A 23,333-nucleotide genomic window follows, 5' to 3' on the forward strand; every position below is an offset into this window, starting at 1 on the left:
TGCAGTGCTGGGCAGTGTGGGTGGTGGTCCCCTGCCAAGGCTCGGAGCTGCTTACCTTTGGGTAAGCACTAGCTGTGACCGTCACTTTCATGGTTGTGACCATCACGTTCACGGTAGCATGTCGATTTCAGAAGAACACGGGGGCTGAAAAGACCTCTTTCATCAGTGGCTGCATCTTCTTCTGCCCTTGGGAGGGCTCTTCTCTTTTGCCTGTTTTCGAGCAGTTTTGCGGTAGCATGTGCCAGGGAGGGGTGAGGTGGGGACTTGGATGGGTCCCTCTGGGAGTCTAATCCTTATGGGAGCCTTCAAGTACCTGAAGGAACATACAAGAAAGCTGGATGGGGACTTTTTACAAGGGCAGGTAGTGACAGGACAAGGGTGAAGGGATTTGAACTGAGAAAAGGTAGACTTAGATTGAAGGTAAGGCAGAAATTCTTTACAGAGAGGGTGGTGAGGCACTGGAACAGGTTGCCCAGAGAAGCTGTGGATGCCCCATCCCTGGAAGTGTTCAAGGCCAGGCTGGACGAGGCTTTGAGCAACCTGGTCTAGTGGAAGGTGTCCCTGCCCATGACAGGGGAGTTGGAACTAGATGATATTTAAGGTCCCTTCCAACCCCCAAACCATTCTGTGATTCTACAGCCAGAACTGCTTCAGCATCCTGGCAGTGTTTTTCTGATGGTCTTCCTTACAGTTTTATTCAATTATGTCTAATTAAAACCTGCTAAATAATTCCTTGTCAACTCTGATGCTAACCACCATTGAATATTTGTTGCAGATGTGCGTCCTCACTCTTGCTCAAGTTCTTGCACACCCCCAGGTCGTCTGCTCAACCCCCGGGGATTCTGCTCTTTGGATTGGCCCTGTTTCTCCCAGCCCCAGCAGACACTGAGACTGTTGCATGACTCCCTGGGGATTTTTCAGTCCCTTTTTGGGAATGTAAACCTGAGGCACTTGTCAGTCAAGCACAGAGAAATCCTACCCAGGGTATTTTTTCGCTTTGGCAAGCCAAACTTCAGCTGTCATTTCCTGCACTCACATGGCATCGCCAGCTGACATCTGACTCCTCGTGCTTTCTTCTTTCCTTTTGGCGTGGCTGCTTTCCAGAGTTCTCTGCCTTCCAGCTGGTTTTTCATCCTCTATTTGCTTTTGGCCTTTTGGTGTTTCGGTAGCACCAACCTGCCCGCAGCCACAGACAGCCTGAGGTGGACCTTCAGAACCAGGACAGATACAAGAGGGTCTGTAGCTGGTAGCAATCCAGCTGCAAAGTGGGATTTCAAAGATCATTCAAAACTGAGTGACAAAATATTTTGAGGAAGCATGCAGGAAAGGCGGCTTGGGGAGAGACAAGAGCCAAGGGTGGTGATGGGAGGTGAATGTCATGAAGGTCACTGAGCTCTCTGTCTGCTCCGGTCATACCAATACTGAATTGTTGTATCCCGTTTATACTGGAAAGTGAGACTGACGTACCAACTGTAACATGAACAGCTCTTCTTGGATTTTCCATCTCTGGAGGGCATGCAGTAATGATTTTTTTGAAAGGTACTCTGCAGCCAGACACAAGTCACTGGGCTTAATGCATGGATAACTGAGAAATGCACAGATAACTGGGAGGAACACCAGAGACCGTGTTACCTGGAGGTCAGGTGGGACAGTGCACAGTCCTGTCCACCAGTAAGCTCTGTGAACTCAGTAGCTTCCATACGAGTTGGCACATAGGTTGCTGTATAGCTCTGAAACGCCACATGTCCAGGGTCCCTATTTTCAGAGTATTTTCATGGAAGATTTTCATGTAATTTTCATGTAATTTTGCTTCAGCTCAAATACAGGGTTTAGGCACAGTGGTTTCCCACTGGTTAGGGGCTGTGCCACCCTGAGGGGTTGTCCTGAGAGGTCTGACCAAGGTACCTGTACGTCCTGCCATCCCTGCAGGCGTGTGGAGCCCAGGCACAAGCGCCGCTGGCCAGGGCAAGGAGCTCTAATCTCTTCTTCCCACCAGGGACTGCTTGCCTATGGTGGGTGTCTTCCTTGCTCCTTAGGGCAGTAAATTTCGTCTTCCTCTAAAAGAGTAATTTTTCACACCTGGTTAGTTGTCAAGACTTGCTCCAGTTTCCTTTAGGGTCCTGGAGGGAAGAATTGCAAGGACGCCTGCCCACAATAGGTGAAGCAGCTCAACCCAGAGAGCGCTGAGCTGGTTTTCATGATAAGAAAGAAAAATGATGAAAGCAAGCTCTCTTTGTTTTTCTTTCCCGGACTGCCACCTGTTGCCAGAAGCAGACTGGGTCCTGTTGCTTTGGTAGGGTACAGGCATGTTTTCAGCATCTGGTCTTCCTCCTCTGCTTTCCCTGATGCTCTGTCTCTCTGGCTGGATGTGGGGTGACAGCAGAGTCTCTGGGAGATGTTTGCTGAGTGACTGGTGTGTAGCCTGTGAGCAAAGCTGTAGAGGCTGCTCCCAGGCATGGATGACTTGGTCCAGCCCAAGACCAGGCTGGAGCAGAGACTTGCTCTGGTCCTGTCTGAGTCCCTTCAGAGGTGTGCACCAGGCTGGCAAGATGTCTTCTTCTAGCATGGATGTGAGCCAAGTGCTTTGATATTAGTATTAACACCCTCAAAGTTGCTGTGGAGATTTCTATAATTTAGTTGACTTTTTCTGTGAGCTAAAAGGACTTTTTATGTTTTTCCCCTTTCTCCACCAAATTCTTCTCCGCTTCTGGTGGAGCATCCAGATATGTAACGTGCAGCTCACGGTAGTTGCACTGCTGTGATGTGCCTCTCACATGTGTCTTCACTCAAGAGAGAGCCATCAAGCTTGGAGAGCTAGCCAGGCTCCAGGAATATCACCTGAAACCCAAAGTGCCGGTAGGCTTGTCCATCAGTGACAGTGTGAACCCGTATTGTTTCTGATGGCAGGTCCCTGTCCTCTGGGGTGATGTGAGAAGGACAGCCCTGTGACTGCAGTGTGGGGACAAACCCAAATACTCTGGTTTAGATGTGTGGTGGCAAGACTGCTCTCCCACATGTTTCCAAGGAGAAGAGAGGAGCCAGGAGGGAGTTGAAAGCTCTGTCTGATGTGACTGGCTGTTCGAAATAAATATGCAGAGAGCGCTTTGGAAGTGGTGAGCTGTGTTGAGGGAGAGTTGGACTTCATGGAAAACATTAAAAATTCAAAGCAGAGCTGTTGGCAAGTGATGGCCATTGAAGCAGAAAAGAGGAATGAGCAGAAGCCTGGCAGTGGAAGCTGGGGGAGCGGGATGAGGATAATCATCTATTGGAGGAAGTTAACGAGGCACAGCAGAGGGTGAGCATGAGAGTTGGGTTTTGGGAGTCATGGCACAGTTCTGTGGGAACATGATGGCAGATGTCAAGGAGAAAACACACTCTGGATGGACTCTGGTCCAGGGATGGACCAGGAGGGGTTGAGGGACAGGGTCCACCTTCGTTTACACTGTTAGTCTTTACTGTTGTGCTGCCTCGCGATGTTTCAAAGGTGGGCTTTGGTCTGCTGAGGGGCACTGTGAGTTAAGGCTGACGTTTTAAACCTCAAACAGGTTGAAATGACCTGGGAATGGGCGTATGTCCCCATCAGGACAACCCATAGAGATGCAGGAGGGGCTGTGTGCAGAGACCACCATGGCAACCCCAGGAAACAGTCTTCAGAGTGAGGGATTTGGGAGGCCGGTGGGGAACACTGGATTGTCCAAAGTTTGGGACTTTGTGAGAGGGGTTTGCGATTCTGACAGTGAGTGCAGGGCTGCAGCCATCTGCTCCCTGTCCCTGCAAACGGTTGCACCATAATTTATCCCTGAGCTGTTAACGGCACATTGGGAACTGGGAGACAAGATGTGCTGCTTCTTCCAACCTGGAGTATGGCAAGCATCCAGTCTGAACAGGGATTTTCCAAGGGTGACTCCTAAGGTGTCCGTGGCCTGAATGCCCTCTTTATAACTTTCTGATTCGGAAGTTATTTCAAATTTGAATGGGAAATAACCTTAATACACAAAAGTGAAACTTCCCATCAAATGAAAGTTTGACTCTTGAGTTTGCAGGGGGGAATAATAATTGTGTGTGCAGCTGGATGCTCTCTCTGGGGTTTTTAGAGAAGGCCAGCCTAGCTTGTGCCGTGTTTTGGTCCCGCAGGTGCTGTGAGCTGGCGGAGCAGCCCGTGTTGCAGGCACTTCAGCCTGGCAGTGTTCCTGCTAACACTTGGGTTAAGATTTCTCCCCAGTCCTGCTGCAAGTGTTCAAAGTAAGCAACTTCAAATGACTTCAGCCTGTGAGTTTCAACGTACTGCAACAATGAACAATGCAGTTCCGACTTTTCTTTTTTTTTGAACAATCAAAAAAAAAGATCCCCAATCCTCAAAAATTCATTGGTTTTCTGAAAATGTTGTGGGTGTTGCTTGCTTTTGGATTTTTTCCTTGTTGGCAATTGGGTGACCTATGAAATACCATAAGCTGCACAAAACGTTTATCCAGTGACAGCCTGAGGTAGCACAGGCAGCTCTTAGCGGGTTTATTTTCATTATTACAGCAATTTTAGGGCTGCATGCTGCAATTTTCACTTGCAGTGAGGTATTAAATTGAAATTACCCCAGATGTAATTGTCACACAAAATAATTCTGGACATGCTGGATTTAATGCTTTTCCAAGCTGTGGTTTTTATTACCCAGGCAAGTGCCAAAAAAACACTTGTAGTCAACAACTTAAACTGAAATCTGCCTTCTGAGGAGTCAGGATGTTTAGCTGCAGTTACACTGGTGGGGGGAAGGAAAAAAAAATGGAGACCAACTGGAGTAAAGTTTGGGAGGGCTCTTGAAGGAATGGCCTAAGGGTAAAATCCTGGGCAAGGGCAGAGTCAGGGTCACATAGGGACCTCTGCATGTAGATGCAGCAGCTCAACCTGAACCTTTTCAGGCTGTTTTTTTGGGGGAAGTGAATCTCACCTGCCGTGCAGTGCTGGTCACAGAGGTGAAACAAAGCTAGGGGTGCTGCCAGGTCCCTGCCTGCTCCATAGCAGCGGTGCAGTCGTCAGCCCCACTGTCGGGATGCGATGAGCCTCGTTAGACAGAAGTCAGGGGTGAGTCACAGAGTCAGTGACTAAGCTCTGGGGGTACTCATGTACGACGTTTCAGTGTTTTCCTCGTGTGTGTTGTCTAATTAGGCTGATTGGGTGCGTAGACATCTGGAGTTTTGAAATCAAGTTGTTGCCACGCACGAGGAGCCTTCATCACCACGCTGGCAGGCTCTGCCGGCGTGCACTAGCCCTGTCACTCCCACTGGTGGGTGATAACAGCACGCATCCTCCATGGCTTTGTTTATTAGCTTCTTCGCTATTGCAATAACGTAAGTAAGGTACTGATGGTTCTGTATTTCCCACCCTCTTTCATTCTTTCCCAGAAATAGCTTCCCCTGTGTGCTCTGCACAACCCCTCCTGATGCCGTGCCGGAAGTGGGTGGAAGGACACGCATCTGGGAACGCTTAGGGGATAATGGTGTATAAATAGCACAGGGAGAGCAGTTGCCGAAGTCTGTCCCTGCAGCTTCGCAGGGCAAGCGAGGGTTAAGCCTGAGTGTGGCAAACCAGGCACCGAGCACCAGCAGCAGCTCCTTGCTCATCATGTCAGGTCAGAAGAGCTCAGCTGAAGATGGTTTTTGGGTGATGCAAGGGGCTACAGTCGAGCCCAGTCGGGCCATGACCCAGTGCTGTTTAGTAATTCAGAAACTCTCTGCTTTTCGCATCCCTGAGATGTAACTGATGAATGAGGGTGTTGTTGCACGGGGCAGTGTCACTGTATTTTCTTCTGTATGCAGAATGGCCATGCAACTTTGAGGATGGACCTAGAATTAGAATTGGTTGAATGATGAATTTTGGGGGTTGGTGACTACGCTGGAAGAATAAGGTAGTAATGAGAAGTCCACTTCTGTCAAGTTGAGATAGGATTTGGGAAAGGTTTTAATGAGAGAAAGCAGCGCCCAATCCAGTGGGAGCTTGCAAGTATTTTGTCCCACCCAAGATCTCTTTTTTTTTTTCTTATCTTTGGAATTATTTCACCTGTTGCTCGTTTTTCCTTTCATTGTAAATAATCAGAAATGCAATTTCAAAATGAAAAGGTGAAAAACCTCCTTAAAAATAATATCTCAAGCATTTTGGCATTTCTGAGGTGCAACATGCCATGCTGATAGCATGAACCAGCAATATGTGGTTACTGTTACTTGCTTTCTTCTTCCCAACCCCACCTTAATTTTTCCATCTGTTTTTACTTCACCTTGCAGATACCGCGGCCCAGAGCTTTGGGGGAGCAAACTGATGGTTTCTTGAAAGAGTGGTTGCTCAGTTCTCTTCCCTGCTTCCTTTGAGGATGGTAGTGGTAGCACCTGGGCAGTAACACAAGGCAGGCAAATGGCTTGTGGATGGGAGCAGCATGTTGGCTGTGATGGGAAGCTTCTCAGGCTGGGCACAGGGTGCCCTCCTGCCCTTGGTCTGTCATCTTAAGGTCAACAAAGAGCCTGACAGGGACCTGGAAGGAACAGCACGGATGTAAGAGGTGTGTTTGGATTTCCTGAGCTAGGAATATGTTGGCGTCAGTCTATAAAAGCCACACATTTCATCAGCTAAAGGTCAAAGTAATTACAGAGTCTGCGACGTCTCCTGGGAAGGGGGCAGCAGGGACTGTGGCTGCAGTTGTGGGTTTTCACCTTCTGCTGGCTGGCTGGGAAAGCATTACATCCCAGCCTTCCCTGTCATCAAGTTGTGCCATTCAGGCAGAATGAATAAGGAAACAGTCAGTTTAGAAGCAGGATTTGGCTTACCTTGCAGCTGGATGGTGGAAATTGCAGCCTCGGGCAGTGGGAGTGAGGCACCTGGAGCTGCAATGATGCTCTTACCTCTGCTGGTGCCACCAGCCGGGTGGGTGTGAGAGTGCTCAGGTCCCTGCCTCAATTTAAGAAAAAAAAAGCTCAGAACAATAACCCAGTACTTCTGGAATGACACCGAAAGCCCCATGAAGGCCACGGAGCCATGGAGGCAGCTGCCCTCCTGCAGGTACCTACCTCACCGGTGGCTTAGCTTTGCTGTGAAGGACCTCTTCCTGATCCCATCGATGATCCCAACGTCAGTGAGGAGGATCTTTGTGGAAGGGGGTGTTGCCCTAACTAATATACAAAGGGAGGGCCTTTATATTCCCACTACCTGTTGGTGGGGGAGGCTGGTAGTGCCAGGAGGGTGTGCTAGTTGGGAAGCAGTGGTTGGAGAAAAGGGCTGCAAGCTGCCTGCCTCCTTTCTCATCCCTTCCTATTAATGACAGTTCAGCTCTTTTTGTTGCTTTAATGCTCAGTGACTTACTTGACAGTTTTTGGACTCCTTCAGAAAGGATTCATGCAGAAAACCTTTCTTTTTTTAATTTTAAATAGTGGCTGGAGGACAATCCAGTGATGGAGTCTGCTGCCTGTGAGCTCCCACTTTGAATTCCAGACCCTGAACGGCCTTTTCCTCTTTCCCCCTCCCCAGGTGTACGACTTTGCGCTATCGCCAGGACCTCCCGCCAACCAGTGTCATCATCACCTTCCACAACGAGGCCAGGTCGACCCTGCTAAGGACGATTCGGAGGTAAGAGCTCCCAGTCTGCTCTTTAAGTGTGAGTGGGCTACAGGTTTTCGTGAGTAAAGGCAGAATCTGTTTGCACTCACTGCAGCAATGGGACCAGACCTGCCAGCTACGGTCTCAAGTGATTACCAGGAGAAATTAGCGTGAAAACTGGTCTCTGAGACATAGGTTTTACAGGAGAATAAGTAGCTGTGCTCCCTCTTTAGGGTCTAGCACTGGACACTCTTGAGGGAACAGCAGAAGATTAGATAGAGCCTGGGACAAGAGATTTTATATCCAGCTGGGTATCAGTGTTCAGCTGTATTTTGTCCCAGTCCTGTAGGGACAGGTGTCACTGCTGACGTCTGCTCTGGTACCACTGTTTGAGCTTTCCTAGCGAGCCCTCGAGTGCCAGGAAGGTTTCCTAACTCAGAAGCCCTAATACTGCACGTGCAGACTAGATTTTCAAGGACTGTTTCTGTACTTCTCTGGATACACAGTGTAGCACTCTGGGTGTGTGGCCATTCCTTCATTTGTTGGTTGGTTGTTGGCTGTGTTTTGCTGGAGTGCATAGACTAAAGGTTTCAGTTTCACCCCAGGTTTTTGAAGTCAGTGTTTAATCCCAAAGTGTGCCCTGAATCTGCAAGTTCTCTTGTGGGAAGATTTAGTGAGGTGTTCCCCCACACCTTCGAGGGGTCTGGTGGGTTCCTCTGTGGCGAGCTTGAGTGTGCTCTGCTCTGTGCCAGTAGTGTTTTGCCCATCTATCTCATGCCCACGTAGCGAAGGTTTGTGCCCTGCTGCACGCCTTGTCAGTTAAGCCCTGGCACCCCCAGGGACCCACTTGCCATCGTCAGTACTGATCAGACTGGGGCTGCTGGTTGAGAGGGGACTTCAGCTGTGCCCTGTTCACCGTCATGTCCTCGCTGGGCTCTTCTCTGCAAACAGCATCCTTCCTCAGGTGGATGCATCCAGTGCCACAAGTGAGTTTGACAGTCCTGAAATTGAATTCCTGCTTTGCTGTGCGGTTTCATGCCCAAACCCATCTCCTTTGCTTTACATTTAATACTATCACCGCTTTCTCTCTCTGGGGTGTGTGGATTTCGGGTGTGCATAGCACTGGCAGTTGGGGCTGTGTACCACCTCCGTGATCCTCCATCTTCTCTTTTATCTTTGCAGTGCCTTGCATAGGTTCACCATTCTCCAGAACCTGTTGTAACAGAGATGGCAAGGCAAAGCCCAGTGCAGTCCTCTAGTCCCTGAGATACAGGATAAAGTTCAGGGATGGACTTTAATCTCATTTCTCCCTGTAACTCTGTACTTCACTGTCCCGGCAGGTAGGATCAGGAGTGCTGTTGTCACATGAGAGATGTTAGACCCATGATACAGCTCTTATGCGTGGATCCCACATATCTGGCTTCTTTAGAGAGCTGTTCATTGCTATGATGGCTTGGTTAGAAATACAGGTAGTTTGTATATTTCCTCCTTCCTCTCGCATATTGTCCTCTGAAGTTTCTGATTTCCAGACTTTCTTCCTTGTTCCTTTTCTTTGCTTGACTTGAATAGTCGGCTTTACTGCCTTCCTTAACTGGTTGTGTATGATTTCCACCACAGCTTTGCCCCCACACACTGCTCCTCCCTGCTCATGTGCCCCATTCCAGTGTCCGTGTTTTGTCTGTGTGGAGGTTTTCCCCAGATCTGGGGTCCCTTCTGAGCCCTCTTTCCTGTGGGCTGATCTCCAAATGGTGCCAGAGCCCTGTGGAGCATCCCTCTGAGCTGCACCGCAAAGGCAAACCTGGGCAGTGAGGAACTGAGATGACAGCCTTGGCATCTCCCCTGCTTCTCCCTGAGCTGAGATCCTCAGGTGTCCTGAGCTGACCCTCCTTTTTCTGGTCGCCATAGTTTGGAGGTGACCTCCTGTCATCGGGGTTCACTATTTTTCTCCTGGGTGCAGTACTCGGAGCCTTGCTTGGATCTAACTGGTCCTAAGGGTACCAGCCCTTGGCCTCAAGTTGTCCTGGTGACGTGGTTCCTGCTCTGCTCCTCTCCAGCCATGATTGTGTATGTATTGCCACCTCCCTGTCTCTTTTTGGACCCAGCTGAGAGCTCATCTGCCTCTTCAGTCTCTGTAGGTTAATTTGCTCTGCCTTCTGACTGCTCTGTTTTTTTCCCCTGCCTTGCTTGGCAAATGCTTAGTTTAATTAGATCTTCCAGATAACTCCATCCCACGGTGGCTGTAACAACATGGATCATTTTCCGTGGCCATTCCAAACAAACTCTGTCCTCCTGACACTGCTTTGTGCCTTTTGGAGCAGTCTGTGGCCAAATGTCTCCAAGAGCTTTGCGTACAGCGGTGAGTAAAACAGGCACCTCTTCTACCCTCTTCTCCCCAGTACGTCTCCACGGTGTGCTCTTGGTATAGCCCAGCAGACAGATGGACAGACTGAGGAACTGAGAGGTGATTTGTCTCTGGCTGATGGAAAATTTTGGGTTGCAAACCTGGTTTTCTGAGTTCCAGCAAGTTGAGGTTTCCAGTCTCACTGCAAAATGGATGTTCTCAGTTAACAGCTGTGGCAGGAGCAAGAAACAGGGCAAATGCACAGTGCTTGGCTTGTCCAAAGCCACGGTGTGATGGGGCACCACCCCCTCAGAGGGAACACTTCTTACAGGACCCTATATAAACACAGAGGAGCTGGTGAAGGTACCCTGTAGCAGAAGAGAAATCAACTCTTGCAGAAGAGACCACGTATGTCACGGACAGGATGGATTTTGCTATTCCTACATTTTTTTTGGGTGCTTGAGAGCATTACAGCTGACCGAGTGCTGAGCCTGAGCTGTATCTCAGGCTCAGTGTGTTGCATTCAGCTCTCGGGGAGGATGCGAGTGCTCTGACCCGTGGAGCAGAAGCACCACGGTACATGGCCTCTGCAGCACTCCTTACGCAAGTCACGGCGCGAGCGTTGGTGACAGTTCATTTATGAACAATTTGCGTCGTCAGAGCTGTTGAAAAAAGCTTGTGGACTGTGTTGAATAATGAATTAATTTAAAAGTTTCATGATCTTTTCTCTGACTGTTTGCCAGCTGGACGAAAGGAGGGGAAAAAAAAAAAAGAAAAGCTAAATTAATTAAATGCCCAAATCTCTGCAAATGATGTAGTCAGCGTTTATAAATGCAAATGTCGCTATGCTTGTGAATACGTACAAGTGTCCAGGTAGTAGGGGATGGGTGTCATGAGAAAGGGAATAGAAAAGGGGAGAAGAGGCCAGAAGGGAGGAGGTGGTGAATAGCAAAGTCCCTCTTCAGATTTTTTTTTTTTTTTTTTCATTTTCTCTGACTGTGCAGACAGTGAAGAAACCACTATTGGGTTGTTGTTTCAGGGACTCAATTATCAAATGACCTTGGGCAAGTTTCTTGTCCCCCTGTGATTCGGTTTTGTGTATTTCAAGCTCCAAGGCTCAGTACATTAGAGATGGTGAGTCTCCAACAGTATGGGGATGGGACTGTGTGAGTAAACCCAAGGAGGGAAGGCAGGAGCAAGGGGGAGAATAAGCCATACAGAGGCATTAAAAAAAAAAAAAAACCCAAACAATTAATTTCTTCTTTCCTCTCTTTCTATCCTGTGCTAGCCTGGATTTAGGGAGGGAATCCAGCTCATTGCCCAGCTCCTCCAGCTTAAGGATGTCCCCAATGCTATATAGCAATCACTGGAGGAGATGGAGCAGCGTGGCCAGGAAAGATGTGCACCTCGTCACCTGGGGCTGGGCTGGGTGCTGGCTCTCTCGACAGCAATGGGTCATAGTGCCTCCCCATCATGTAATTCCATGTGGTTAGGGGGAGCTGATCCATCCCTTGCTTATCATCATCCTTTCTTCCCATCCCTCCTCTGCAGGCATCAGCATGCTTGCATGCCGAGATGCAGCTGCTGCTGGGTGCCCAGTTGTGCTTTCAGGGCTCTGTCCAGTGTGGCATCCCCGGCTGAGGTCTGCAGGGAGCAAGACTTGCTCTGTGCCCCATCCCTGGGAGTGTTTGGGAGAGAAATGCTGCCTGCCCTGCAGGCAGGGCTGGGGAGGCAGAACTCCAGGCAGCTCTGCTCCCAGACTGTCAGAGACCGTTGTGCTCTGGCTTTCTGCAGTAAGGCAATTCTGGGAGCCTGATGGTGGGTCGGCACTGGCACAGGCAGGGCAGAAGCTCAGGAGGCTGTTGTGCCGGTAAGGGAGAGAGTGAGACAGTCCCATTTACTCTGTTGAGTGGTCTTTATTTATTTATTCTTCAAACTTGCAGCTGGGGACCTCAGAACAGGAATAAGGGGACTTAATTATTTACCTCTTGCTGACAAACCAAAACGCATCCTTTGGCAAAAGTCCTGACGCGAGTGCTGTGAATACCACATCAAATATTTAGATCATTAATTAGCAGGGAGAATGTATCACACCTTTCATTTTCCAGCAGTTGCGAGTAATAGCAGTGACATCCTGGACAGCCAGTACCTCGCACCGCTGCCGTGTCTGCATCCAGACACATCTGAGGCAGGGAAATGCCAAAGCCGCGCGCCTCCTTCCTTGGGCAGTGGCAGCACCGTATGGAGTCTGTGCCATAGCTGAAACAAGCCTGATTAAAGAAGCACAAACAAGCCAGGTGTTGTGCAGAAACCGTATAATTAGCACTTTGTGCTGACTATTTTTTATTTCTTTTTTGTTCTGCTTTTTGCTTAAACCCTGGACTTTTTTTTTTTTCTTAATTTGCTAATCATTTCTCACGGTGACTAAGTACACAGCCCTCCATGCGCTTTTACCTTTTGATGTTAACATAAGAGAACTCTTGAATTTCAAAGAGCTTGGTGGGTATTTGAAAGAATAAAATGCGAAAGCCGCAGTGTAATCAAAGCTCATTATGGTTATTCTTGGTGTGATGTCTCTCTTCCTACATAATTAGCCATTTTGGGTTGTTGAAGCAGTTCATTTTGGTGGGCATTTTCTTGCCGTGCTCTCGGTCTGATTTTAATAATTGTGACCCTTGGCCCTTCGAACACTTTATTATAGTCCCAAAGGTTTTTATTTTTCACCCTAACAAGTCCCAGTATGTTGCCATGGAGAGAATTAATGGGTTCGTGAGTTCCTGAGGATCGATGTCCACACTCACCTCTCTAAAGCAACTGGTATTCTGGTTGATGACCAAAAACATGCCGACCTGTTCAGAAGATCTGAACAACTCCCTGCAAATATTTTCCGTGCCTTACATGTCAGGGTGACTTTTGCACTGGTATGTATTTGGAGGTGAAATTGTTGAATCCAGTGCTTACCTTTGGGCAGATGGAAAAGGTTCCCAACAAATTGTTGAGGAAGATGAAAGAAGGACCTTAAGGCAAAAATTTAAGGTGAAATTCTCCGTGGTTACATCTGCATGATGTCTGCTAAATCCATTGACACAAAGAGAATTTCAGCATTAGCTTTTCAAGATAATTCAGCAGTGAATCTGGTCTTATGGGGCTGAACAAGCGTGAGCACTTTTTGGGCTAGAGGCAGGAGTTTTCATTTCAGTCGTAACAGGTCTTTTGGCGATTTAAGGGAGAAAGTGTTGTGATCTCTGGGAAAAGCTGTTTTGATTTGTTAAAATATGCCCATCACTGCAGTATATCTATGTTTGATTTCAGGGGAAAAATTCTGTAAATAACAGAAGGACTTCAAAGCACTGTAATATTAATTGTCTTCTGATTTTATCCCTGTAAAAGGAAAAAAAGCCGTGCACACACATAAAGAAAGAAAAGAAAGTATAAAAAAATTTAAAGCTGAGATGCACACACATAAAGAAAGAAAAGTATAAAAAAATTTAAAGCTGAGCAAAGGCAAAAGTAATAGAAAAGCTGTCTTTGAATTTTTAAAAGTGCTTTTATAGTCTATCTGAAAAAAAGATAAAAACCCCTGTAACATTGAAAACGTGACATGTTCGGTGCCTCCGATTCCCGTCCTCCCTGAGGAACGCCTTGGGAGGGGTGTTTATAATCTCCTGTGTTTCCAGCATCATGGGTGCATGATTGTGTGATGCACAGAGCACAGGTAGAAAATACGTCGGAGATGTGAATCTGGCTCTGCTGAAAAGCCGGCGCGCTTGCTGTCAGCTGTGGTGCAGCTGCAGCATTGAGTCTTTGCTGTGGATCTCCTGGTGCTTGCATCAACAGATCCCTAGTGACAGTTTGGGGGGCTTGTGGGTGTCTGTGCACAGATTCATCAGAGCAATGACGAGCTCAAAGGCTGCTGAGGTCAGTGGACATCAGGTCCTCAGAGCCGTGGTGGACCCAGTCTTTGGACCACCCTCACCAGGGCTTTGTTCACTCAGGATTTGGGATAGTGTCGTGCTGTGGGGGAGTCCCACAAGGGAAGTGTTGAGAGAGGGCTGTGATGGTGCTGGGTGAGGCTGCTTTCTGTGCTGGGGGGTGCTATGTCATCCATGGTGGTGTCTGTCATTAACCCCATGGAAGGATGATGGTTCATGGCGTTGGGGAAGCCTTGGAGACGTCTCTCCCTTGTCAGCCTGTGCTCTGACCTTTTCCCCCTTGCTCCAGACAACCCTGTGCATCCCACACATGGCCATCATTGGCATTCAGGGAACATCTTCCCTGATTTACAGGATGGGAAGACAAGGCACAGAATTGGCAGCAAACGGCTTGACCTGGGAGCAGTGGGAGCCTGCAGCTGAGCCAAGACTGGGCTGCACATCTCCCCAGCCCAGCGCCTAGGGGACGGTCCACGCTGGATTTTCTGCCTTAAGAGGTGCCTGATGGGAATTCCTCCAAGTCAGAGTACTGCTATGAGCAGACTATGTCTGAGCCTGCAGCCCAGTGCAGCAACTTTGGTTGAGTTACTCTTGCTGGGACCACTAAAAGCAGAATCTCAGCCCCTTTGTGAGCACCTTCCTGTAGAGTTTAGCCCTGTGGGGCACTTCTGGCAGGTGAATCTATAGGGGAGACTGGGCAGAGGCAGGCTTTGAATATTCAAGTTGCCTTTCCTTCTCCCTCTCTCGGCGGGTTATTTATTTATTTTGCTGGCTTTTTTACAAGTCTGCTTCCTGTCCTGCAGGTTTCACCAAGTTAGGTTTCCAGGCAATCAGCGCTTGTTAAATATTCCACTGAGCATGATATTGCTCTCCTGTCTCTCTGTACTGACGCTCAGCTGTGGTAATTTGCTGAACTCAGCTCTTGCATATGGGGATTTTTTAAAAATAACAAACCTATTAATAATAATAATTAAAAAACACTTGACAGGTGGGAACAGCACACTTAAATTGCTCTGTGTGCCCCAGCAGGAGGAGGGGTGTTCAGCCACGTTCTCTAATACTTTGTGCAGGCTGCAGGCGTTGGCGAGGCGATGTTGTCCAACGCTGCTTGGTGCAAGCCTTCGTGATGCTGGGGTGCCCACAGCAGCTCCTGGCTGTTAGGGCTCCCACCATGTCTGTTGCTTTAGGGGGGCAGAGGCTTTCTTTTCCTCCCCACCCCAACTTTAACATGCAAAGCATCTGAAGTGCTCTGTGTGTGGGGGAAATCATGGCTTTTGCCAAGATCCTGAAACTGGAGGAGGCTGGGATTGTGTTTCCAGGGAAAGTAATTAGGGGTTTGGGAGTGATGTTAAGGAGCTCCGTGAGGGAAGTGCCAGACTTATGCACTTTGGTCTGAGATAAAACCCCCTTTTCTTCTGGGGGATAAAAAGAAACCCGAGTCACGGAGGGAAGATTAATTTCAAGCATCTGCCTTAGGATGTCCTGTTCTCCTTCCAAAAAATTCTCACTCAACTCTTTCTTTCTCTAGAGGGTTGTAATTCCAGTACCTGGTGGGTGCTGGCATCTGACAATAGGTGTAGAAGCTTCAAGCCATCCTGGGCAGGTGGGCTTGAGGTTTTTCATCAAGATTTCATCATAGAATTGCAGCCCTTTGGGTGAATGTCCTTGGATATTTGGGAATGATGCTGTGAGACCCCTCTGGCTTCCTCCCAGCTGGGCTGATGGCTCCCAGACACCTGGATTACCCGTGGATCATGCCCTTCAGGGCCCTCTTGACTAGGGTCTGGGCCAGGGACATGGCTTTCCAGATTTCCAGGCTTTCTGCTGGAGCTTTGGGAGACTGTGAGGCTGGGGAAACCTATTAATGAGGATCTGGAGGTGTCAGGGGCTTCAAGGGGTGTCTGTCTTCTTATGCCAGCAGTAGGATTGAAGGTTTTTCCTAAGCCAGACCAGAAGGCAGACTCAAGTGTGAAATTTTGGGGAGGTTTATATCCTGTTTGAAAAAGGAACTGCACTCGTGGTGAAGGTAAAGGAGTTTAAAATTTTGAATGGCCCATGCCACCCAACTGGCATTACCAAAGCCCATGTGAAGCCCTCAGGAGATTTTTGGGATGCCCTGGGGTTTCTGCCTCAAGAAGTCAGTCTTGGCCCTTTAATAGGGCAGGATTTTATGTACGTGTAATTCTGCCGTCCTTTGCGCTGTGCGAGAACAGGTCTAGACTTTTTAATAACAATAATTAAAAAAAAACCTTGGCGGCATGATTAAGGGAAGATTGTAGCTTTCAGCCACATCTGTCCACCTGGAGGGAGCTGCAGACCGCATCCTGCCGCCTCTCGCTTTCATTAAATAGGCGGGCTCCAGCCCTGCTCTTCTCCTCTCGGCATCCTCTGAAACGCAGTCAGCTCACGGATGAGAACGGGAGTTGTCCTGCCACGGCTGTGAGCTCTGTAAGGATGGGCTTGAGCTGGGTAATTTTTGCTGTGTCGGCCCCGCTGCCGGCAGACACCGTATCATTAGCCCCAGGAGAAGTGGCGGGGTGATGGCAGCTTTCCTGTAAGCCCCCTTAGGAAACTCTGTGCGATGCGCGTGTTGCCGAGTAGCCTGTTTCTCCTGGCTTTCCGTGATGCTCTGCATTTGCTCACAAAGGTGTTAAGGGTGAATCTCAGCTATTTCCCAGGAATACCTGGAATATTTCGCAGGCTCTTAGATCAGGCTGATAGCTGGGCATTGTAGGTTACTAGGGTGGTGGTGGGGGATGGTTTCTGGGTCTTATCTAGTAGATTCTTTCTGGAAATCCAAGCCTGGTCTTCTGTGCTTTCACAGGGATTGGTCCCTAGGCTTGCCTGGCCCATTTGTTGGGTTGTTGAGTTGGTCAAGCACTGTCACGGATTTTCTCTCTTCATTCTTTAGCGTGCTGGACCGCACCCCAGCGCACCTCGTCCATGAAATCATACTAGTGGATGACTTCAGTGATGATCGTAAGTGACCCTTTCTATCTTAAAAGCAAGGGGCCAAACCAGAAGAGACTGTGAGAAACTGGGGTCTATGCAGAGAGGGGGGAAGAGTTTGTCGAAGCGGAAGGAAATTTAAAGCTCCGTAGGTATGGAGGGCAAACCCCACCATACCAGGTCTGCATTGCCATGGGAAGTAGAGGTTTTATGATGAAACCTCTTCTCATGAAAATAATATGAGAAAAGAGCATGGCGAATCATTTTTATATCCAGTAGTCATGAATCCAGTCCTTACCTGGTTGTATTCTGCTGCAGCCATGGTGTGTTTAATGTGGTTTTCAGATGCAGCCAGGAGCAATTCTAGGCTTACGCTGCTGGAATTGCACAGGATAATGGTAGTCTGACCCTCCTGATGCATGCATGTGTTCTGCATAGGTGGCCAGCAACTCTTGACTGACCTTTTTTTCACCCATTTAAGGAGGATTTTCTCGCATGGGCTGCCCATTTCTGAGATGCACCATGAATAGCGCCGTATGCCACAGACAGCACACATCCACCTGCCATTCTCTCCTGGTTAATAGCGTGACTCAAGTGAAATCAATAGGTCCGATCTCCAACAAAGGCCCTGGGGCTCCCGGGGACCTATCCCAGCTAAAGACCTTGCCTGGTGAGATGGGCAAGTGGAAGATCCAGGTGCTGAGAGTAAGTGCTCAAAAGAAACCTGTCTCAGGCATAAAAAAGATAAAACACACCTAGGCTGAGCGGTCCATGGCACTCACATTTCAAGGATCTGCAAAATGAAGCCATTTACTAGGAAACTTGGAAACAAAGCTAGGGAGGTTCTAAAAAACAACAACAAAAAAGGGATCTATGCTTTGCTCTTGGATGTTATAAATAGGCACTGCCTCGGAGAGCATTAGGGACAGATCCACTTCTCAGCATCGACACCTCCCTGGGGAGTTGATGAAGCCAGGAGAAGGGGTTGCAGTGATTATGGTGAGCTTAGGAGCGACTCCGGTGCACGGGGGGGCCAGGCTGGGCAAGCCTGGGGACCGGCAGAGCGGCTGCGGTGGAGAAAGGAGCAGTTTCGGGGACTGGAGCTGCGCTGGCGTACAGCAGAGCAGGCTTTTTGAAGGATGGAGAAAGTAAACGCTGATTATTTGGCTAAACAGACAAAGTGCTTGCCTTCCTGAAAGGAGAAAGGTTTGCAGAAATGCAGGTCCCCTGTTGCATCACAGCTGATGGCATGAGCTGGGGAGAAGGATCTGGGCTGGGTTTAAACTCATCCCAGGGCACCAAAGGGGAAACTGTTTCCCGTGTAACTTAGAGCAGCCTCTCGGCTACTCGAAATCAGCACTTCTCAGCTGTCTTACATCTCCTTTCCTATGATAGTCTGCGGCTGCTGGCATCCAGTCTGCATGCATTTACATAAAATACATGTATTTGCATAATACGCTGCACACGCACATGGTCAGCTTTTTCCTCTGGAACTCACCCCAAGCAATTGGTGCTTTTATCTCGTGCCTAGTCGTGTCTCATTTCTCACCTCTGTCTGTCCCTTGGCCTTTTGTTTGCCGGGATGCAGTTGTTCCACACATGGGTTCCTGCTCATCCCAGCACATTTCCATTGTAGGTCCGTAGCCAACCCCTGACACTTCTGCTCCCCCAATGCGCACAGAGCAACTGTACCCGAGTTGCTAGGGATCCCAGTACTGCGATGTCTCCTGTCAACTAGGATTGCTGGAGGGGATGAAAGCACTTGGAGGCGCCTGTGGGTGCACAGGGTGGGTGGTGGGGATGGGGCACACGTGTGTATGTTTGTAGTGCCGAGGAAGAAGAGTCAGAGAAGTGGAGAGGGGCAGGAAGGGGTTGTGGAGGTCACGGAGTGGGTATGCAGAGGTAGAGGGGGCTGTGATGGGTGCAACTGCTGGCAGACCCTGCTCTCTCTGGGAGAAATCCAGGTGAGGAGGGATGCTGGGGCTGCAGGCAGCACCAGGGCAAGAGCAAGGGCACCAACTGTGTGTGAGATTGCAGGACCTCCGTAGCTTGGGTGTGGGTGGCTGTGGGGCCTCTCTACCCCACAGAGCTGCTGTCCCAGGCACGAGGAGTCCTTGGATGCTCTACAGGGCTCTCTTTGACCATCCCTTTCTTCTTGCTCAGGGCTCTCCGGAGGCTCCTGCCCTGCCACACAAACATGCATCAGACGGCTTGTTGCTTTGCAGCTACCAAAAATAGTCATTTGCATTAATGTGCAAAAACTCTGATTCTGACCCCAACCACGGCTCTTCTACACTGACTTTACAGTGGAATTCAGCTGTTCTCAGTGTAAATCTGTTGGGCTTGCATTTGTTTTATGAAAACTGCTGCTCTGCCAGTCCTGATTTACACTGCATGAGCTGAGCAGTAAGACTGCTGTGCCCCAGCAGTGCTATCACCCTAACGAGCCATCAGCCAGTGCAGCACGAGGTTCTCTCCTTCCTCCCAGTCTCCCCTAGGACCGTTTCTGCTGCCAAAGCCACTGTGAGGGTGGCTGAGGGTGACATGTCCTCCCTTTGTGTTTCCCAAGCTGACGACTGCCGCTTGTTGGGCAAGCTCCCCAAGGTGAAGTGCTTGCGGAATGGACGGCGAGAAGGTAAGAGCTGCCTGCCCACGACCCGCTTTGGGAAACCCAGATTTCGGGAGGTGTGAGAGTGATGGAGCCTTGAGGGGGGACCTCAGTGGAGTGGGTAGTGAGGGAAGTCAGTGGCTCCTGGGGATGGGGGGCCCTGATAAAAGGAGTTGTGGTTTGAAATGAATCCCCCCTCTCTCACTGGAAAAGATGGGACTATTAAGATATCCAATGAGGCTCAGCTGTAGCTTATTAGCCAGAAAATTAGAACAGGCAAAACAAAGCCCCGGGACTTATTTTTAAAGATGTTTGCTCTAATGAAAGAGGAGATCTGCTCCTGCTGCTTCTGTGGGGTTGGTTTTTTTAAAAAAAAATTAATTATATTTGAAAGATTAGGAAGGGCTATATGGAGGATGAATGTATGTCCCACTGGGCTGCTGCTGGCAACCTTTTGAGACACTTTCCAGTTCCCCATAGTCTGAATGGGTGTTCTCAAGTCCTGCTTTGCAGTATTAGGAAAACAAAACCCAAAGATTTTCATGCTGAAAATCAGAGGTGTGAGTCCAGGTGTGTGTCAGACTGGGGAGGTGGAGGAGCAGAGGGGGTTTGTCTGTGGATTCTTCTTGCAAGAAGGTTTCAGGTCTGATGTCAGGGTGGCATGACCCCTGCCATGGATGTAAGAGACATACCTGCTTTGGTAGGAGGGTGGGGGAGGTCTCCATAGACCTGCAGCTCCTTCTCACCTTTCTCTCTTGTGTTACGGGGTTATATATGTGCTCGCACCCTGCACTGCATGGACCTGCAGGTATTGGTGCTCTATAAAACCATCAGTATTTGGGAATCCAGCCTGGAGGGCTTATCTCACTTAATACATCGCAGAAGCTGTATCCCTCAGGACCTGCCAGGATTTGGGAAGGGGTGGGGTAGATAGAGCAGACCATGCCTACCCACAAGATCTTAGAAGTTGCAGAGAGAGATACAGGGAGAACCTGAGTTGCAGGAGGTAGAGAGATACAGGGAGAACCTGAGTTGCAGGAGGTAGAGAGATACAGGGAGAACCTGAGTTGCAGGAGGTGACCTGCAGGTCACCTGCAGGAGGTGAGCAGTCCAGGCAAAATGCTGGACTGCTCCAGGGTTTATCCTCTTGCTCAGAGACTGTTTCTTGACCCCTTTCCTCTAGGGAATTTTAGTATGAAAGCCAGTGACCTCCTTCTGCAGGGACATGATGTGTGGCTGCTCCCTGAAACCCTTCTGGCTCTATCTGTCCCTGTTTCCCTTTGTATTACTACTGTTTCTCCTTCATCATGAAGCTCTGCTCCCCTTGAGCAAACCGCGTGTCCTCTTGTTTGCCAACGGACCGTCTCCTTTCTTATGCTGTGGCTCACTTGAGCATCGACTGCAGGCAGGAGGAGTGTCAGAAAGCTGGTTGACCCCAGTATAAATAGGAACAGAGCATCTTTAAGAGCAGTGGTCTTGCTGAAGAGTATGAAAACCTCTCGTATGGTCTCGTATGAAACCCATGCGTGCAGCTGTTTTCCATGACCTCCCACTTTGTTAATTTTTCTCTCTCACAAATGCATGCAGCAATCCATCTCCAGCTCTGAAGGGCTCTAAATTCACCGTCCGGGCCCTGATGAGCCCTTCTTAGAACCATGACAGCTGACCCTCTTTCCTTGGTGGAAGAAGTGTTCCCACGGAGCCACAGATCAGCAGTGCCCTCAGGGAGGGAGAGAGATCTGGGGGTCATGGGGACGTGGAAAGGGGTACAGCAGGGAAAGGTCAGCAGGCTGAGACAAGCCTAATTCTGGCACAAGGTGATCCCAACCTCGACTCCCCTGGCCCGTTCCCCATTGACTTACATCTGTGCTAGATTTATCACCTGCAGGGGGTTATGAAAGCATTTTGAGTCATGTTTTACCCCAGAAGGTGACAGCAGAAATAATTGTGCAAATTAAGGATTGGCATAAATGCCATAAATCATTGATCTTGTTGGAGCCATTTATTTGCTTTGGTGACCTTGGAAATGCTTGCCATATCTTGCAGCGCTGGGAAGGAGGTAATGAACCCCAGCCATGTTGTATCTGAATGGGATTTAGATGGGTCAAACCCCAGGAGATGCGTGAGGGCAGAAGACTATGCCAGAGGAGCCTGGGGACGTTACCCAGCCATCTGGGTGGCCGCTGACATGGTGTGTCCCTGAACAGGTCTGATCCGGTCCCGAATCCGAGGGGCAGATGTTGCACAAGCAGGAGTCCTGACCTTCCTCGACAGTCACTGTGAAGTGAATAAGGACTGGCTGCTTCCTCTGCTGCACAGGATCAAAGAGGTGAGTGCTCCGGAGAGACCAGGGCCACCCTTAGGGGACGCATCGCTGGTCTCCACCTCCTCTTCCCTCTCAATGTCCATAGACCACCAACTGCATGCAGGCACACGAGTAAGCAAGCAGTGGGCTTTTGGGGTGCAAAGTGGGCTTTGCTGATCTTCCTCCATGCAGCAGCCGGGTAGGGTTGTCTCCGTGACTGGGAGAGCGTGTGAGTGGGTAGGATAAGGGGCCTCCCGGGGCAGCGGGGCTCTTAGTGGCAAGCAGAGGTTGAATGGAGAAAGGGGAGTACGTGGGCAGTGCTCCAGCAGAGTTTTTAATTAGACTCATGTAAAATGCTCAGTGCTGCTGATTTAAGGGAGTGACGGCTCCTTGAATAGGGGCCGATTTAATTTCATGCAAATTAAACCCTAATAAATTGATTTAATAGGATTTAAATTCTGCTGATTTTGGAGCAGACAATGACATTCGCCTTTTGCCGGCGGCAGCTCTCTTGCCAAACGTGCGCACAGAGGCTCCCAGCTCCTTGTCACTTGGGTCAGAGGGAACTCTGGGCTGATGACCTGCTGGCACAGTGCTGGGGATGAAGCCTTCAGCTCCAGCATGGGTACATGTTCCTTTCCCTTCTGTGTGCCTTGTTCCTCCACTCTTGCTACACCTCTGGCTCTTCTTTGCTAGTATTTATTACCCGGTAGTTTTAAAGCTACTGCATTATGTGGAAATACGGACAGCTGAGGATCAAGGGGAAGCCGAGGTGGTGGGTTATGGAGAAACCTGCTGGGCTGGTGTTCGCGGTGCCCCTCGCCCAAGGCATCCTGCTTTTCACACCTCCATATGGGATAGCTGTGCTGGTTGGGCTGCACGTCCCCGTGGGCAGCAGCGATGGGACAGGGGGAAGGGAGGCACAGCACCGGGTCCGGTCCCTCCGTGGTGGGCGAGGGCAGTGGATGCTGCTGGCACTTGTCACGCAGACAGCTCTGGGGGTGTCCCGACGCTGGTTTGCAGGCTGGGCCCCGGTGCTGCTGATTAACGGTGATATAAGGAAAATGGCCTTTTCATATGATTGGTCGCAGCTCCGGTGGAAATATGAGAACACGTGCTACGATATCCCACTGGAGTATAGCTGGCCTGTCCCAGGGTGGGATGCCCCACTGACCTTCACTGCATCAGCTGTTCTTCTGAGCATTTTTAAGGCAGGCATCCCCTGTTCTCTGCCAAAGCACTGCTGTATTTTGGTGAGGAGTATCCAGAGCAATAACATCTTTCCCAGGCAGACCTTTTGCTGTGTTTTGGCAGGAGAAAAAGGCGGTGGTGGCGTCAGGAAGGGGCAGGCAGAGCTGCTTTCCCACGCAGCTCCAGGAACGTGCCCCGCGTTTGGGCAGCTGTGGGGGAGGTGAATGGGGATGCCACGTGTGGCATCGCGACTGGAGTTTCAGCCTGTCGCGGTCTGAATGTAGCATCAAATGCACGCGTCGCCTCTGAGATCGGCCCTGCGGGGTTAAATCTTTCTCGGGCTGGAAGTAAGGCAGTCTGTCAGCTCCGCTGCTGCCCGTGCTGCTCTTGCCCTTGGGTCTCGCAGCCCCGGCAGCAAGGCAGACGTGCTCAGAA

General features: G+C 49.6%; 1 protein-coding gene across 1 annotated transcript in view; it reads left to right on the plus strand.

Annotated features, from left to right (window-relative positions):
• Window positions 1-7,503: 7,503 nt before the first annotated feature.
• Window positions 7,504-23,333, plus strand: part of GALNT14 (polypeptide N-acetylgalactosaminyltransferase 14) — a gene marked incomplete at both ends in the record, with an annotated part of 30,774 nt that continues 14,944 nt past the window's right edge. The window contains 4 exons of the mRNA XM_010147234.1: window positions 7,504-7,602; window positions 16,757-16,824; window positions 19,364-19,429; window positions 21,610-21,731. Coding sequence (XP_010145536.1) covers window positions 7,504-7,602; window positions 16,757-16,824; window positions 19,364-19,429; window positions 21,610-21,731 — 355 coding nt within the window. The remainder of the gene's footprint in view (window positions 7,603-16,756; window positions 16,825-19,363; window positions 19,430-21,609; window positions 21,732-23,333) is intronic.

The sequence above is a fragment of the Eurypyga helias genome, unplaced genomic scaffold, assembly GCF_000690775.1.
Source record: "Eurypyga helias isolate BGI_N326 unplaced genomic scaffold, ASM69077v1 scaffold19472, whole genome shotgun sequence".
Taxonomy (NCBI): Eukaryota; Metazoa; Chordata; class Aves; order Eurypygiformes; family Eurypygidae; genus Eurypyga; species Eurypyga helias.